Source organism: Vigna umbellata, chromosome 3, assembly GCF_029865625.1.
Source record: "Vigna umbellata cultivar VRB3 chromosome 3, Vumbellata_1.0, whole genome shotgun sequence".
Lineage (NCBI taxonomy): Eukaryota > Viridiplantae > Streptophyta > Magnoliopsida > Fabales > Fabaceae > Vigna > Vigna umbellata.
Window position 1 is genome coordinate 41,474,619 of NC_142167.1, and position 17,434 is coordinate 41,492,052.

Below are 17,434 nucleotides of genomic sequence, written 5' to 3' on the forward strand. Positions count from 1 at the left end.
GAATCTTTTGTGAAAGAGCTTTAGTCTTGTGAGTTTTTAGCCTAAGTGTGATGGATGAATCATCGTGTGCCATTCCTATTTTTCTTGAGTGACTTGTTCATGTTTTGTTTATACTCTAATATTTAGCTTGATTATTTTGTTTTGCAACTTAGGTATATATGCACTATTTGATATGATTGAGACATTTCTTGTGTTTAGTTATTTGGCCAAATAAGACCACCCTGATATTAATCTATTGATAGTCCTTTTGAGCCTTAAACTTCTTTTTCTTGTTTTAAGCCACTACAAAATCCTGAAAAGAAAAAGACCATATTATCCCTTATCCTAGTATGAAAGAAGGAGCTAATGAATTATGTTAGGAATGAGTGATGAATAAAGTGTGTAAGGACCACAAAACAATAAAAATGGAAAAAAGAAGAAACGAGTTTCACGAAAAAAAGAGGAAAGAAAAAAAAAAGATAAGAAAACGTAAAAGTGGGAAACAAAATGTAGAAAAAGAAGGATGATTGTTTTCTCATAAAGTGAACAAAGAAAATAATATATTTGTTTTCCAAAATCTTTGCTCCTTAATTCTTTTTATCCAAACTTTTTAAGTCTTTATATCCTAAATTTTTCCTACCTTTACCTTGGCCACATTACAACCTTTGAAAAGTCTTCATGATCTTTGAATACATGTTTTCCATTAGTGAATGAGTATACATTTTAACTTGAGTGATATCTTTCATACAGTATTTCCTCATAAATTCAAAGGATTAACTCGTGTTTAACATAGAGTTTTTCCATTCGCATGATTCATGACAACTCTATTTCTACACTTTAGAGAACAAGGCAAAACCTTTCCATTAGAAACATGACACATGACCACTACTAAGGAGAAATCTTCTCTATTAGGAGCATGACACATGAACAATATTAAAGAGAAATCATCTCCATTAGGAGCATGACACATAACAACTACTAGGGAGGAATCTTCTCCATTAAAAATATGTCACATGGTCACTACTCTACCAAAGGTTAAAGACCAAGAAGCTCTTAACCTTCGAGAGCAAGCCACTCCATGCGTATGTTGACTATGAAGTCAACTACGAGATGCGCCTCAAGCTAGGTCATTTCCAAGCCAAAAACCCTACACTACTTAGTCCAAATACAAGTTAGGTCATTTTCAAGCCAAAAACCCTTCACCATTTGGCCCAAATACAAGGTCCAAAAGAAATATCAAACCACTTGACTCATTATACAAGACTCAGAAGAAAACCCTATACTACTAAACTATAATATAAGACCCAGAAGAAACAAAAACTCATTAATGATCCATGATGATAAGAGACCTACTTTCATAGATAACTCTAACTATTTTCAAGTGTGCTTAGTCATAAGGAAATATATCATCAATTAACTAACTACAAAAAGAAATACTAGAAATAAAATTTTAAAATATTTATTATAAAACTCCCAAAAATATAGTTAAATAATAATGTAAAACATATATTTTATTTAACATATTGATACAAAATTTAGGTTATAAAGAATTATGGTAAATTTGTCAAATTAAGCATTTAAGTGAACACAATAACCGCCACAACTAAACTTGTCGGGGTCTGGATATTTTCAATCTCCTATTCATAGGTTCCGTGTTTCAGACAGTAAGAGTCTCTTCTTTTTTCCGCTCTCTAAGACTCTGTTTGGATCCCAATAAAATATAAACGCTGACTCGTTCAGTGCTAAACAAACTTAGAACAAAATATTTGGTTCCCATTTCCCAAATAGTTATCTTGTTCTCAATCTTACATTTATTTTTGTCTAATTGTATATTCAGATGAGTTTGAGTATGAGTTTGTGTGGTAGTTATAGTCCTCAGTTTCCATGTCGCAGAATTGCAAGCTGCAATCTTCACAACGATGGTAATTCTTCCATTTTGTTTGCTTCCATGTTTATCAATGGGTATTTTTTTATTTCTTAAAAATCGCAATTTTCTGATTTTGTTAATGTTTATCTTTTTGTTCCTTTCTGAAGAAGTACCAGGAAGGTCATATGAAATTCTTGAAGAAATAATTTGCTGATTTTGCCATTGTTGTTGGATGTAGCTCTGTGTATATAATTGTTAAATACACCGAAGAATTGTTTTACTGTTTATACTGGTCATGTGTGGCATGAGTGGATTATGTTTGTGGAGAACATCTTGCTCTATTTAAAATATAAATTATTGGATATGTATGGTTTCATTTTTTGTTGAAATGAAGGTGTGGGGGATCTGGAAAGGTATTTCATGTTCTTACCATTGGGATTTAGAACAATGTAGTGCCTATTTATTTCACCGGGTGTTGCTACCCTTATCATGTTTTTGAGTGAAATATTAAACATGATATCCTTTCTTTGTTTTTGACACTTTTGTTGTTGTAGGCAGCCATGTTATTCCCATCAATACGCACCAAAAGCCTTCGGAACCTAAAAATTGTCTTCAGCCAAAATGGAAGATTAATGGCAATAACTTGACCACATGGATTGGAGTCATGACAGGTAGTAGTTGAAAATAGGGTTATTGGGGATTATGGATTAGCCTCTCAGTTATCCCTTGTTTCTTTTGTCAAATTTATCACAAGATGATGTGTTATCTGATAATTTTTTTCCATCTAATTTAATCATGCTTCTTCTATTTGAATAAGACGTGTTATTATTTAGTAAAACAGACTTAATTATGCTGCACAGGCCTCTTTTACACACTTGTTAATTTTTTTTCTATTCATGCATTTTCTCTAATTGTTTTTTCCTTCTGTTGGGAACACGGAACTTGTTAGTGTCAACATTTTTTACGGTGGTTATATTTGGAACTTGGTTTAGTTGACTTATAAACAATCCTCCTCAAGGATAATTCAAATGTATATACGTGAAATAAAATGGTGAAGAATTCGTTGCTTCTGCTGGTATTAAATGCAAATTTTAGACCTATAGCTGTTTGCCTGAATTACTGACTCAAATATTTTGTCAAATTCCTGATCTTTTGTCTATTCTCAAACTTTTCTGTGGAATGTGCTACTGCTACAATATCGATTATTGGGATTAGTTAATTGTCTTGGTGAATGACTTGTGTTTCCATCTTTTTCAGCAGCACACTTGGTTGCTCCAGTTGCTGCAAAAGCTGTAAGTATAGATAACTATGTTATTGATTCATTTCAATGTCTATTTGCATAAATAATTTCTGGAGTTATTTTCTTATTTATGTAAAGTAAACTCATTCAATGTACGTAATGGTCTTGTTAAAATTGATTATTGCGAGTAGAGAATGATACAGAATGGTTCTTTTTTCTTCCTTTTATCTGTATGGGATATTAAACTTAAGGTGTTAGTTTTTTATGAGCTAATGATAACTGGAAAAGGTTGTTCAACGAGGTTATTCTGTGAATGTCTCTTTGATAGTTGAAATGACACAAATTGTTCTAAATCCTGATAAACTCTAAGGATCCAAGTGACAGTGGCTGCCTCTTTTTGTGTCATGCTTTGTATAGCACTCTGTGACTATAATTATTTTATCGACTCAGGAAGTAGCTTCTTCTATTTATGCTTTGGCTGATGGAAGCCTCAGTGACTGGTTTGGAGGCTTTCTATTTTCAGCTGGACAACAGGCAAACGAAGCTGTTCAGGGCCAACTATCATCTCTCAGTTTCACTAGGTCCCCTATAAATTCCTATTCATTATTTTCTTTCTATTTCCCCTCCTCAAAATTGGAAACATGTATTAATAGTTTTTGTTTGCTGTTTATTTTTGTTTATAGTTTGGCTGTAATTTATGGGGCAGGGCTTGTAACCAGCCTCTCTCCCTGTACACTTAGTGTCTTACCGCTGACCCTTGGTTACATCGGTGAGCATGCTGCTGTTATTATTTTTAGTATTACTGTCTCTTTTAGTTGCCTAAATTTGAGGTTTGGAATGATTTCAGGTGCATTTGGCTCTGGCAAAAGCAAAGCAGAGGTAAAAACTAGTTTATATGACATTATTGCCCTCTCCTTTTACGATCATGTTAGAGGATTGAAGTTTTTCTGATTACTAATGCTAAATACTAGCAAGGGAGATGATTTTAGGAATTAAATCTATGTTTTTAATCTTTTAAGGTTCCTACTAAGATGCATAGATCTGACATGTAGCAGAATTTTACAACCAGTGTCTTGCAATTAATTTGAAGAAGGCTTTGTCTGTAAAATGCATGGATCTTTGGTCTTTAATTTTTATTGAAACTGTATATACATTGACCTTATTAGTTCAATAGATTCATAAATGAGGAAATCACTAAGACCCATAGAATTGCATTGATAATTTTTTTCTAAAGTGCTTCATTTTCTCTACTCATCTTATTTACATCAGTTCTGTTTGAGACTCTCTCATACCGACACCGACAAATTAAGACAGCATTATCAATCTCTTCTTCCTGCAGGTAGTTGGAGATTCCATTGCGTTTTCCTTGGGTCTTGCAACCACATTAGCACTGTTGGGTGTAGGAGCTTCATTTGCAGGAAAAGCTTATGGACAAATTGGACAAGGATTGCCCTTGGCTGCTTCTGGTTTGGCAATAATTATGGGGCTGAATCTTCTCGAGGTACTGAAACAGTTTCTTCTCCCCTTCAGTGTTCTAAAGGTTACAAACTTTCTATTTATGAAAATCAGTGTTTATATTTTTTTTCTGCTATTTTATTTCATTTTGCCCAACAACACCCATAACTCACTCTCAGTCAGCAGGGTTATTTTTTGGAATCATTTCTGTACTAGATCTTTAAATCTCAACGAATTACAGTGGATTAGGCCTGTCAAAGGACTCAAAGATCAGTCTTGTAGTTATTTGATATATGTTGAGATCATTTCTTCCTCTCTTTAAGTTTTATGACTAAATTATGAATTTAAATGTTCATGCAAGCTTTACATTAGTTACACTTGAAGAGCTTAGAAGTAGCTAAAAACAGTTTATTTTCTCTTCAGTCATTGTTAGAATTTACCACTATATTTATAGAGTACAGTAATGCACAATACAAAAGGTCAAGAAATCCTACAACCCTAACCTAATAGTTGGGTTCCCTTACATAAATAATAATAAAGAATATTACATTTCAACAGTTACCTTAATCTCTGCGCAGTTACATTTAGAGCATTTTCATCAAAGATAGTCTGATATGCACTAATGCTTAGGAGGCATGCTTCACAGTTTTAAGCTTTTTACAATAGAAAACAAACACGCATAAATAAACTTTAAATGCTTATCTATTACAAATTTTTTCTTGAATAAAACACTTCATTTATATTTGAATTCACTTTGGGGAATTTTGCAGATAATTGAATTACGGCTGCCGTCATTCTTTGACAGTTTTGATCCACGTGCAGCTGCTGCCAATTTTCCATCCAGTAAGTTTATGCTCTTGTGCCGACCTTAATTATTTTATTATTTAAGTTTGTACGCAGAACATTTTATGGTGAAGAATTCTATTCTTAGGTGTGCAAGCATACCTGGCTGGGCTTACATTTGCATTAGCTGCCTCACCTTGTAGTACACCTGTTCTGGCAACCCTTCTGGGCTATGTTGCTGCATCCAAGGTACAACTTATTAATAACCATTAGGTCTTCATTTTTTAGTAGTGACGCATGGTTGCCAAAGGAATTTTGCTCACTAGTTTCAGTTAATGAATTAAAAACTCTGGAGAGGGTTCTTGATGACAACCCGATTGAAAAATGATGAAAAATGGTTCGTATGGTGTGAACGGAATTGAAAATTATGCAGGTTTCTAGAAAGGTTGGGCCTAGGGAAGGAGGCTAGAGGAAGCTATGGAGAACCTCTAGCCAATGACTCTCAAGAGAAGCAAGTTTCTGGAGTGACTCAATAGAGTTTCTCTAATCATCAAAGAGTATCTATACAGTGATGTTTATCTGTGATATCCCCATCTTCATTTAGCCAATGAAGTTTGTAAGGTTTGGGATGGGGTGTCAGCTAAATTTAGCTTCTCAACCAATCTAGTGCTGCTCAAACAACTATCCACAATTAGAGAACATGTATTGTTTAAAACATTACATCTTGTATGAAAGATGTTCTTTCTTTGGGTGATGTGTGAAACACTAGGTTGATTGCTAAGAAGCCTTCTAACCATAGGAAGATTTCCTTCACAAGGGTATGCATTCTCTCCATTAGACTCTTGTGTTTTATCACTCTCACTGTCACTAGCCTCTGACTTTTCTTCACTACTATAGAGATCAATGCCTCTCAAGATCATAGTCCTTTTGGTGGGGCACTGAGCAGCTATATATCCTCTTTCTAGACACTTAAAGCACTTGATGTCACTAGTGCGAGTGTGTGTGGATGATTCACCCTTGCCCTTTTCTCTCTCCTTGGCTAAATTCTTAGGTGGTTTTTCCTATTTAAAAACTTTCTTGCCATAAGAACTAGAATGATCTTGATCTTTCTTTGAAGAAAATTTTCTCAAATTTTGTTATTCTACCTTTATACACATTTGAACTAAATCATTCAAATCTCTATAAGGTAGAAGTTCGACTCTATCCCTGATTTCTAGGTTTAGACCACTGAAGAACCTAGCCAAAGTGATGTCCTCATTCTCAACAATGCCTGCCCTCATGTATAATTCCATTTTCTGTCTATATTCTTCTATAGTCATAGACTTCTGCTGAAGTCTTTGGAGTTCATCCATGAGTTCTCTATTGTAGTAGGAGGGAATGTGCCTCCTCCTAAGGACAAACTTAAGATCATTCCAATATTCAGTGGAAGGATCATTGTGGTGGCGCTTCTCTTAGACTAAAGAGGTCCACCAATGCATAACATACCCTTGAAAGCTAAGTGTTTCTAGAGGCACTTTTCTTTCTTCATTGACTTAGTGACATGCAAATATTTGCTCCACCTTCGTTTCCCAATCCAAGTATGCCTCAACATTATCCTTGCCATGGAAGTAAGGCAAGTCAACTTTAATTTCCCTAGGGGTATGTTCTTTTCTTTAGCTGTAGAAGACTATTGATAATATTCCCCTATTCTCGTCCCATCTTAGTCATAAGCTGACTCCTCACTTCTACTTCCCCTTGATTTTTCTTTTTTTTTTTTAATTTGTTCTTCTTTTAAAAGCCTAATGTCGCCATAAGTGGAATTTGAAGTTCTTTTGTCAATTTTATCTCTTCTCCTAAGTTGCACTTTCTCATATTGCCATAGGTTGAGTTCTCGAGTTCTTTAAAAAATTGTTTCAAAGTGTGAACCGATTTCTCGAGTCACTCCCCTCATGGTGAGACGGATGTCTAGACATCTTTTAATTTCAAAAGTTTTCCTAAAATGAAAAAGGTTAAGTTTTCACTAGTTCACTCTCAGGTAAGAGAAGTGAGTCAAAGACTTCTTAAATACTAAGTCTTACCTAGCCAGAGTTTATCCCGCTACTTATTCTACCACTTTTCACAAAAGGATGTGCTTCTGAAGTTAGAAGATTTTAGACCACAAACAAGCAAACAATTACTCTAAGACCCCTAAACACTAAAAGAACGGACTCCTGAGTAGCAAGGCTTAGAATTTAATATCTTTTAGCCAACCACCTAAACGTACAATAAAGACAACTAGGCAAATCCTATGGTGAGGCTTGTTAGCTTTGGCTTCCAAGACACTTTCACAAACTACACCAAATTTATTACAAGAAAAGTGAATTCCAAGATACGGAAGAACACCAAAGGCTCTTCCAAGACACTTACCTTAAAGGCCTTTACAAACAAAGAAAATGGTAACTGTTACAACTATCAGAATTAAGAAAATAGAAAATGCTCTCCACAGCTTCTCGTGTTTGCACTCAAGCTCCTCTCCAATTCTGTGTTTAACACTTCTGAGAGGTCTCCTTGGAGTTTCTCTTAAGCTTCCACCCCCTAAGATGCTACCACTAGAAGTAGTCCACCTTCCAAGAATGATTCTGCACCACTAATTCACACCAAAACCGAGAATCCAAGAAATAAAATAAAGAACGGCTTCAAACAAGAAAAAATAGCTAAACTCAAATGAAGATAAATTGAGACATTACAAGATAGCCAATAATGACAAGCAAAGAAACAAAAGCTGCAGAAACAAAGTAAGCACCCAAAGTTTGGACCTATAGAAAAGCTCTAGAACAGATTTAAAAACAGCATAAGACCAAACTGGAATGACAAGACTGGTTCATCTCACTTTGCCGAGTCCACAACAAGTGAGATCATTCACAATTTGTTAAGGTCGGGCTTACCATTGAACAGACCAGACACTGATTACAGAGGTCAGCATTTATAGTCATGTGCACACTAAACCGGAGAGCTACCATTCATGCATATTTTCTTGTGGTTTTCTTCTGTTTCTTTTTACTCTTTTTACTCTTTTCCTTTTTTTTTTTAAACTGAATTTTTCTTTCAGAATACTCTGCTAGATAAAAAAAATAACAGCTCTCAAGATAATGTAGTAAACTGAATGTAAAACTGAGAATCTGCATAATTGAAATCAGACAAGCTATGAACTTGATATTGATCTAGTATCAAGCATGACTTCATAATAAAACATAAAGAATGACGTTCAACGATAAACCACTTCGGTGAAAGTGGTACATATTAAAACTGCATAATTGAAATCTATCACCGAGCTCATTTTAAGCCAATTCCCAGCTCCAATGGTTGACAAAGTTTACACAATGCAGAAAAATCATTTTGAATCACTGGAAATTGAATTTAATCGATTTAAACTTTGGAAATTTACAAGTTACCATCAAGTTATGAACTGTAACTTTAAAAGGTTTCTCATCTTACTTTTCTGTAAGTTGATTGCGTTTCGTAATAATGTTCATTTGCTTGTCACTTTTCATATTTTGTCCATCTTATGTGGATGAAGAAAATAATGAATTCATGACAGGATCCTGTGATTGGAGGCAGCTTGCTTTTGACATACACAACTGGTTATGTTTCTCCCTTACTATTGGCTGCGTCTTTTGCTGGAGCATTACAAGTCAGTACATGTCTTTTCAGGCTATAGATTAACTTAAAATATCACCCTTTTAAAATGATATCTCGTGGAAAACATCATTTCTGATTCAAATCTCAATTCGCAGAGCTTGCTTTCATTTCGCAAGTTTTCAGCATGGATAAATCCTATAAGGTAATTTTTTAACTTTTCAATGGGGGATCACTTTGCATATAAAGGGTAAACCCATGCCCCTCATACAATTTATGTGCTGATAATTTTCTAGTTTCTAAAGACTGGATTATCCACTTCCCTTTTGAATTTCAGACTTTGTACGTTTCTTATGAATGCTACAATTTTCTTGTCCCACAGCGGAGCAATGTTGTTAGGTGGTGGTGTATATACTTTCTTGGATAGGCTGTTCCCAGCTACAATGGTGATGTAGAAAATCTCTTGGCTCTTGATAGGCCATGATCTCTTACTTTAACAGTTACATGTAATATGTATATATGTCATACAAAGTACTTAATTAAATAGAATCAAATATGAGACTATTGCACATCACAGCCAAATTCTTCCCCTATGTACAAAATATATTTGTTGGTCTAATTACCTTCAAAGAAGAAAGATTTTGATAATGATAATCAGTGACCAAATCATGCTCTCCTTAAGGGACGTGAATTACAGTTTTATGGTTTCGAGCATATGCCCTGGTGCCACATTCATTACCAGAACAAAAGTTTAAAATGAAATATCACCTACAGTGTAAGCTGAAAATTATTAATTAGAACGAATTAGCACGTTAGCGAGTGGAGCTTAATTGATAAGAGAATAAGCCATCATGGCATTAAAAAAATATAGTAAATCTTGAAGAATTCTCATACTTACGTTGTGTCCTCCATTGAAGTTAGTCATTTAAACACATTGAACGCATCGTATAAAGCCTTACACTTCTTTTATTGTTCAAAGTTTTGAATAAATATTACACAACTTCAATACTTGAATGAAATGAAACAAAATGCTCGCCCAAGGAACTATGACTATGTTTTGGACATAGTTCACATGAAAGACTGATTAAGATGTAAAAGAGAAACAGAATAAAATAATTAATATCACTAAACTTTTATTGTGAGTACAACTATGGACACAAATGAAGCAATCACCCGATACAAGAAGAAAAGTGAACTAGCTCAGCAGGTGTAGAAATGGTTTACAACCCAACGACACGGGGCAAGGGGAAGAGAAAAAGAAAGGGCACTTTGTCTGTAATTTTAACTAATCTTCTATGGTATGACATTGCCGGCCAGCCCTGGTAAATTAGTGCTTTGCAAACATTCCTTGTGTTAAAGAGGAGAAATCATAATCGCTCCCTGTCTTTGAAGTGGTCGATGATATTGGATATGCTGATGATACCAGAGATCCCGACTCAGGTTTACTTGCTCCACCCGTTGTAGACGAACCATTAACTGGAGCAACTTGCCCCATAGGATAGTAACTGCAACAATAGGCTATTAGTTAATTATAAAAGAGAAACGTAAATAAAAAAAATAGAAAAATCAACAGAAACAATATGGACATATATTTTCCTATGATGACTTCTATGAAGTAGAAGCATTGCATGGATTCTGTACTATGAGCAGAATCAATTATTTAAGTGAATGAAATTTATTTGCAAGCGTTAACAGCATATTTGAAACATAATCTTCAGCCACTAAAGCCTTCACAATACGCGTAAATTTGTAAAAAATGTTGTAACAAGAATGTCTCATTGTCATGCGTTCACTATGAGATAACGGACATAAATTCGAAGTAGCATATGGGACAGTGAAACCAGAAATTGATCGATGTGAGAATTCTGTAACTAGTTGGCACCGGCACTTGACTTTGAAAGGAAAAGAATAATTTTTTTTATCACTTTTTTTTTTAATTGCATGTGTTCTTTCCATTTAAATGACTTGACGATGACCGTGGTCACAAAGTATAAAAGTGACTTGTGAATAATTTTGCTAACACCATAACGGTAAATTTAACGAAAGGAAGATATTGACACAATTTTGAAAATGAAGTAACCAAATTAAACATTTTATTAATTTAGGTTAATAAAATAAAGATTAATTTGGGATCAAATTAAATGAAATGAAGAACCAAAAGATTAATTTGGCCAAAGGAGAAAATTTTATTAAGAGAAATCAACCTTAATAACTAAAATTAAAAACAAATCCAAATAGCCTTTTGGCAGCACACAGCCTATAGACTCTACACATGATTTTGGGAATGACGAGTCCTTCTTGTTGACATCAATATCAACCTAAGATACTCAGAATCTAATGGTTGGCTCATAGTTCAGGCCAAACTCCTAATACCCATGCTGAAATTAAATACAGTGTTTAGAAACAAAACAGTGCTGTACCTAGATTGTGGATACTGAACTGAACTCCCTGCTGAATGCGCTGCAGTCAAGTTCATTGTCTACCATGGAAGTTAGAAGAGAAATAAATGAATAGCTGAACAGTTAAGAACAAATCATTAATCAATTAACTTGATGCTTCCATGAATAATTTACCTGCATTAGTTTTTGCAACTCTTCCTGATTTCCCATGGGCATTATACCAGGGACTGGATAGCCAGCAGCTGGCCAACTTTGGACAGGAATATTGGATCCAGGTTTTTGTATGCCAGCTGGGTTTTTGGAATCCCCACTGGCAGGTTTAGCAGCAGCAGCCATTAGAAGAGACTGTTGTTGTAAGCTGGCCAAGTACTTGGAATCCACACCACCAGATTTAGCAGCAGCAGCCATTAGAAGAGTCTGTTGCTGTGCCAGCATGGCTAGCTGCTGTTGATGCATTGCAAATGGAGACACAACATTTCCCTGCAGATGTCCAGTTTACTGGGTCATAAAAAATCTTATTTGCATACCATAACAAAGCAGCACATCTATGGATAGAGAATCAACATCTAAATTGACTTCTTCTGATGTCTTGGATAATAATAAGTCACATTGGGCAAGGAGAAATGCACAAATAGCAACAGAACGTTTATATTTTAAGAAAGAGTGCTAACCATATATCATGTTAACAAAGAAACTCAGGCTTCAACAAACATATTGAAGCACCTGCACATACCTTCTCAAAGAGGCTCATGATATCATTTTTTACATCTTTTTGTGGGTTTTCTGGAGTTGAACTTGTTGTAACTGAAGGTGAGTCTTTAAATAAATCCTCAATTCCAGAAGTGGACTGAGGTCTACTGTCAACTGATTTTGTGGTATCATTCTTCGCAGCTGGCAATGCCTCTGTAGCAGCTGAACAATAAACAACAAAATTAAAAACTAAGACAAACACAGCAGATTTAAAAACAAAAAGTTTCAAAAACAATGCCTATAAGCACTTTCATTAGTGCTTCCATGGTGTACTTTTTCAAAAGGATGCCTGTGACATACACTGAAAACCTGCCCAGTTATTATCATCAGCAATAGCTTCAGCTGCACCTGAGCCCTTTTCACTTGGATCATCCATGGATAACATGTCAAAAAGATCCGTAGAAAAGTCAACTTTTGGAGGGGAGTTTTGTGTTGTGTCAGTAGTCTGTTTTGAAGTTTCAACTTGTGGTGGTGGTGAAACAGGTTCTGCTTTATCAACATGTTGAGGTTTTCCCACGGGAGCTACCTGTTCGGAAATTGATCATTGTCACACATCTAAAATAGTATAAATAAACCATGAAACTTTCAACTTCAAAAAGAAAGTCAAAAAATTCTATTCTACCGAAAAGAGAAAGAAAAGACAAGGTCCTTTATCTATGTTATCATATAAGTTATTGAATGAATACACTGATATAAATGATTTTATATATTATAGTTGTCAATTAATGTCTCATATCTATGGGCTTGACTACAATCCTACTTTTTCTCCAGTGGCTAAAATGGCTATTGTCAAACTTTTGTCGTTGGGCTATGCCAATAGGGTTAGACCTAATGTGAATTGTATGGTTTGTATTGTAAGTTGTGTCGATCTTTCTATGGTTTCAAGCAATCTCCATGTGCTTGTTTTGGAATGTTCAGCCACATTATTCAATCCTTTGGGTTGAAACACAGTGAGACAAACCATTTTATTTTGCATTTGTCACACCTCCCCTAGAATATGTGTACTCCACAAAATATGTTGATGATATAGTCATTATAGCGAATGATGTTGCTAGAATATCTAAGTTAAAGGAACACCTATGCAATCATTTTTTAGAGAAAAGATTTTGGAAGTCCCAAATATTTTTTGGGCATATCAAATAAAGGAGTTATAATCACTCAAAGGAAATATTCTCTTAACATCCCTAAAGAGACATGTATGATTGATTGTTAACCACTGAATTGTCCTAAGGATCCAAATCAAAAATTAATGGCAGAACATGAGGAAGTTTTCAGTAATCTAGAAAGATACAGAAGATGGGTTGAAGAACTTATTTATCTTACCACTACTAGACTAGATATATCATTTGCAATTAGTGTTGTGAATCAATTCATGCATAATCCTTGTATTGATCATTGGAATGTTGTCATCCATTTTCTAAGGTATCTCAAAAAAGCTACAGGACAAGGACTACTTTATGAAGATAATGGGAACACCCAAATCTATAGATACTGTAATACTAATTGGATTAGTTCTCTTATGGAGAGATGCTCTACTACAAGATACTATCTCTTAGAAAAACAAGAAATAAAATGTTGTTGTTCAATCGACTATTGAAGTTGAGTATAGAACAATGGCATCCCTCACTTGTGAGCTTATATGGGTGAAAATAGGTTTTTGTGAGATTTAGCCAATAAAGATGTATTGTGATAACCAAGCTCCTCTACGTTGCCTCTAATCCATTATTTCATGAAAGAACTAAACATAGAAATTGACAATCATTTTATTCAAGAAAAGTTGTTGTCCAAAGAAATATGTATTAAGTTCGTCATATCAAATGATCAACTTTCAAATGTATTAACAAAATCCTTGAGAAGACCTCAGATTGAATTTATGTGTTTCATGTTTGGCACATACAATCTGTACACTCCAGATTGAGGAGGAGTGTTAGAATAAGTTGTCTAAATAGAATTAATTGAAAAGTTGTTGTGTTGTACCAAGTTTTGAGATATGTTTTTTCCTATCCTCTTATATTCTCTATCATACATTGTATCTGATATCTCCTAAGAGAGGGAAATTCACTCTCTCAAATTCATTCTATGTTCTTTTGTATATTTCTAAGTCCAATAAAATTTGAAAAATGCCATGATGGGTTCTTTTATTCATTTTTGTCATGATTAGAGGAGCATTACCAAACCACCAATCCGATCATTGTTCTTTCAATAGCTATTTGGGCCATTTTTATTCCTTAAAAATAAGGAGAAATCCTAAATTTAAACTTGACAGCTTATTTCTTATAGCTCCATGCATTCCCTTTTTTATTAGTTTAATTGCTAAAAATACTTGTTGATCATGAGTCAAAACTCTGATGGCAGAGCAAACACTACAACCACAATGCCACATATAATTCACCATATCAATATGAGAAATATTGTTAAATATCTGATATAGTGCCACTACAAGGCTATATAGCAGAATTTTGGCATATTCTGCTATCCACCACTGGTAACCTTGCAGGGGGAGAGAGAGAACAGGGGGAGAGAACGCTTACCAGTTCAGGCCCTCTGGGAGGAGCAGGAACACAAATTCTTGTAGCAGGAATAGCATTTGAAGGTTTGATTTTCTTCCTATCCTCAAAAGTATTCTCAGACACAACTGCATGATTATGGCCAACCCTTTCCACGGGCCTTTTCTCTTCTCGAAAACTAGAAGGTGATTTTGGTTTCTCATTCCTTGCAACCCATCTCTTCTCTTCATACCTTAAATTATATGCAATGATTTGAAAGCAAAGAATCATCTTCACCACGTGCATATAATAAGCATACATTTCTAACTATTTAAAGATTGAAATGAACAAAAATTCAGTCTGGTTAAAGTGTTCATCAACAGACATACTTTGCACGAATGAAATTTTCAATTCCAACTCTATCATAATTTGGGGGTAATTCTGCTTCCCAGTAATTGTTTGCCTTCTCATTTCCCATATCTATATAGGGCCAGAGAAAGAAAATCAAATATAATGAGAAGACTATATAACTAATGCATACATACTAACAGAACTCGAAATAACCACAACGTCCTGACAGTTTAGATTCCCTTACGTTGAATGAATGCAACCTGCTCTGGAAGCCAAGTGTCCAAAGTTGCTGAGCGAACCTGCAGTCAAGCTACCAATTAAACATATAAATAAATAAGAATTTTGCTACCAAGTTGAAATTTAGAACCAGCCTTTATTTAACACTAATATTTAGAGACTTACGGTGACAACCGAGATGCAAATTACCAGCTAAAGAAGGCATATATCCTTCTACTACTGCTACTCATTAAGAATCCTTGTTGACAGTATTTAGCAAACAAGCAAGTGAAATGAGCTTGAAAATAATACACCTTGCCTCAATAAATAATATCGTCTAGACTATTAATTAACATTTCATAATTGAATTCGCAAAGATTTTATTTCCACACAAGATGACTATAATACATAATTTCCCCTATTGATTTAGATTCTGATAGATCAAATAGAAACCATTTTAAGAAACAACATTACAAGAGACCGACAGATTCAATCACTTTTACAATACCGAGGAACATAACATTACCTTTGATATGTGTACCCCAAGACTTCTATGTATACCAGAACACTGCATGCATATAAAAATGCCAAGATTGACACTAGCCCATCTTGGGCCCCTGCAAATAAAATTTTAATAGAAATTTGTGAACAAGAAAAAAGAAAGAAAAGTCTCAGAAAATTCATACACAAAGAAAATCCAATTTTCACAGACAGATTAGCATCAGTATATTCTGCTATGCTTATTGACATCAGGATGTGAGATAAAGATTCGATCATTTATAAGCCAGAAACATACTTAGCTTTGCAGTCAGCACACTCCTTATTCTCTGGTAGTTTAAGAAGTCCTTCTAAAATCTGCACAGTCAATTTAAAGTATATATGAAATATACAATCAAAGGATAAAAGGGAAAGGGTCAAAGAAAGTGTATATAAGTTTCAATGCATGAAACAATCCATAAGTTCATATTTAAAAAATAAGGATTTCAAATATATATAGCAAAAGAATATATGTAAACTGATAGACATTCTAATGAAGAAAATTAACCAACCATCCAAAATAAAAAAGGAAGTATGGGCCTTTGCAGCTCATATAATATATATATATATATATATATATATATATATATATATATATATATATAATAATAATCTATTTATTTCTTTCTTTCTTTCAAATCAAATAAAATCCCCACAAAGCTTTTTCCTTATAACCGCAACCAACTCAACGAATCAACTTCTCCGCAATTATAAGCTCACAAACACCCAAATACTTGTGATCATCGAGGAAAATCAATAAAACAAGAAACACCAAAACAAAAAAAAGTCTGATCATTTCTCCAGATCAACGACAGAGATTTTGAGCTACCATAGCTTTCCAACCGACAATGCTTCCAACGGCTCCATAATATTTTACTACAGCCTTCAGTCCACCATCACCAACATTCGATCCATTTCTACATAACTTTTCTTTTAATTTTAAATTCAATCCCGAAAATTGCTACACATATAACACGCATATCAATTAAGCTATAACCATTTATCCATTACCACCGATCATCGATCCATTTCCACACATCACATCTAAATTTCTTTTCCTTTTACTTCAAAAATACGCATCAAACAATTACGTCATACAGTATGCAATCACACAACCTCGCGATTCCGAAGTTCGATTTCTGGATAAGTGAATCGGAAAGCGATCGAATCAAATCCAGCAATTCGGAATTCTCCTTTCACCATTCCATCGTTGAATCAAAGTTTACGAAATTCGGAAATGGCGCATTAGCGTATTGATAATATTCAGAGGAAAATCGTGGAGAATTGGATAGAAAATGGGGAAAAACCTTCTTGTGTTTGGCGTTGAGCTCTTTGGAAACGTTGGCCTTCTCGTTCATGATGCTAATGAAAAGGTTGGGCGTCGGCGAGAGAGAAAGGCGAAGAAGATCGAAGGGCAAATAGGTCTTTCAATGCGCTTTCTCTCTCCTCTCTCTCTCTCTAGTTTGTGATCTCTGTTACGAAGAGAAGAATGAAGAAGAGGAGGAACGAAGGAGAAATAGATATCGCACTTTGACTTTTAATATATGCGATTATGCCATATTTTCTCCCTTCGCTCTCTTATTTTGGCTTTTCGTGCATATCTCTTTTTTGCGCGTCAATTAAGTTAAAGTTTTATATTAACTTTTTAAAAGTAAGCCAATTCAAATTCGAGGAAAATGCTTGTTATACTATTTTTAAAAAAAAAATCATAAAACTTTATATTAGTTTAAAGATTTATTTTAGTATTTATTTATAAAACATTTATTTTAATTCAATT

At 34.4% G+C, this 17,434-nt stretch overlaps 2 protein-coding genes across 5 annotated transcripts; one reads left to right on the top strand and one right to left on the bottom strand.

Moving 5' to 3' along the window:
• Positions 1 to 1,569: 1,569 nt before the first annotated feature.
• On the top strand, positions 1,570 to 9,494 carry CCDA (cytochrome c biogenesis protein family). Of its 3 annotated transcripts, XM_088110274.1 has the most exons (13): positions 1,570 to 1,643; positions 1,817 to 1,901; positions 2,401 to 2,517; positions 3,104 to 3,138; positions 3,537 to 3,667; positions 3,770 to 3,855; positions 3,934 to 3,965; positions 4,426 to 4,587; positions 5,312 to 5,384; positions 5,473 to 5,573; positions 8,881 to 8,973; positions 9,077 to 9,123; positions 9,256 to 9,494. In XM_088110274.1, the coding sequence occupies exons 2-13, from the start codon at positions 1,817 to 1,819 to the stop codon at positions 9,371 to 9,373; spliced, it is 1,080 nt and encodes a 359-aa protein (XP_087966400.1). In that variant the 5' UTR covers positions 1,570 to 1,643; the 3' UTR covers positions 9,374 to 9,494. The 3 variants fall into 3 exon arrangements, with proteins under 3 accessions (XP_087966400.1, XP_087966401.1, XP_047152677.1); XM_088110275.1 differs by lacking the exon at positions 1,570 to 1,643 and having other exon boundaries at positions 1,651 to 1,901; positions 3,107 to 3,138; XM_047296721.2 differs by lacking the exon at positions 1,570 to 1,643 and having other exon boundaries at positions 1,653 to 1,901; positions 9,301 to 9,494.
• A 516-nt stretch (positions 9,495 to 10,010) lies between these two features.
• Positions 10,011 to 17,197, bottom strand: AGD5 (ARF-GAP domain 5). 2 transcript variants are annotated; one of them, XM_047296718.2, is made up of 11 exons: positions 16,965 to 17,197; positions 15,917 to 15,975; positions 15,647 to 15,737; positions 15,149 to 15,203; positions 14,943 to 15,033; positions 14,599 to 14,806; positions 12,368 to 12,593; positions 12,051 to 12,229; positions 11,492 to 11,797; positions 11,339 to 11,397; positions 10,011 to 10,423 (listed from the first exon to the last, which is right to left on the bottom strand). In XM_047296718.2, the coding sequence occupies exons 1-11, from the start codon at positions 17,013 to 17,015 to the stop codon at positions 10,246 to 10,248; spliced, it is 1,503 nt and encodes a 500-aa protein (XP_047152674.1). In that variant the 5' UTR covers positions 17,016 to 17,197; the 3' UTR covers positions 10,011 to 10,245. The 2 variants fall into 2 exon arrangements, with proteins under 2 accessions (XP_047152674.1, XP_087966399.1); XM_088110273.1 differs by lacking the exon at positions 16,965 to 17,197 and adding an exon at positions 16,774 to 16,930.
• Positions 17,198 to 17,434: the final 237 nt, after the last annotated feature.

Coding starts and splice junctions, on each gene's coding strand:
- AGD5 (XM_088110273.1), bottom strand. CDS start 16,860: ATGGTGAAAGGAGAATTCCGAATTGCTGGATTTGATTCGATCGCTTTC. Junction 15,976..16,773: donor TCGAACTTCGGAATCGCGAG/GTTGTGTGATTG, acceptor TTGACTGTGCAG/ATTTTAGAAGGACTTCTTAA. Junction 12,230..12,367: donor TAACTGGGCAGGTTTTCAGT/GTATGTCACAGG, acceptor TTTATTGTTCAG/CTGCTACAGAGGCATTGCCA.
- CCDA (XM_088110274.1), top strand. CDS start 1,817: ATGAGTTTGAGTATGAGTTTGTGTGGTAGTTATAGTCCTCAGTTTCCA. Junction 2,518..3,103: donor ATGGATTGGAGTCATGACAG/GTAGTAGTTGAA, acceptor CATCTTTTTCAG/CAGCACACTTGGTTGCTCCA. Junction 5,574..8,880: donor GCTATGTTGCTGCATCCAAG/GTACAACTTATT, acceptor AATTCATGACAG/GATCCTGTGATTGGAGGCAG.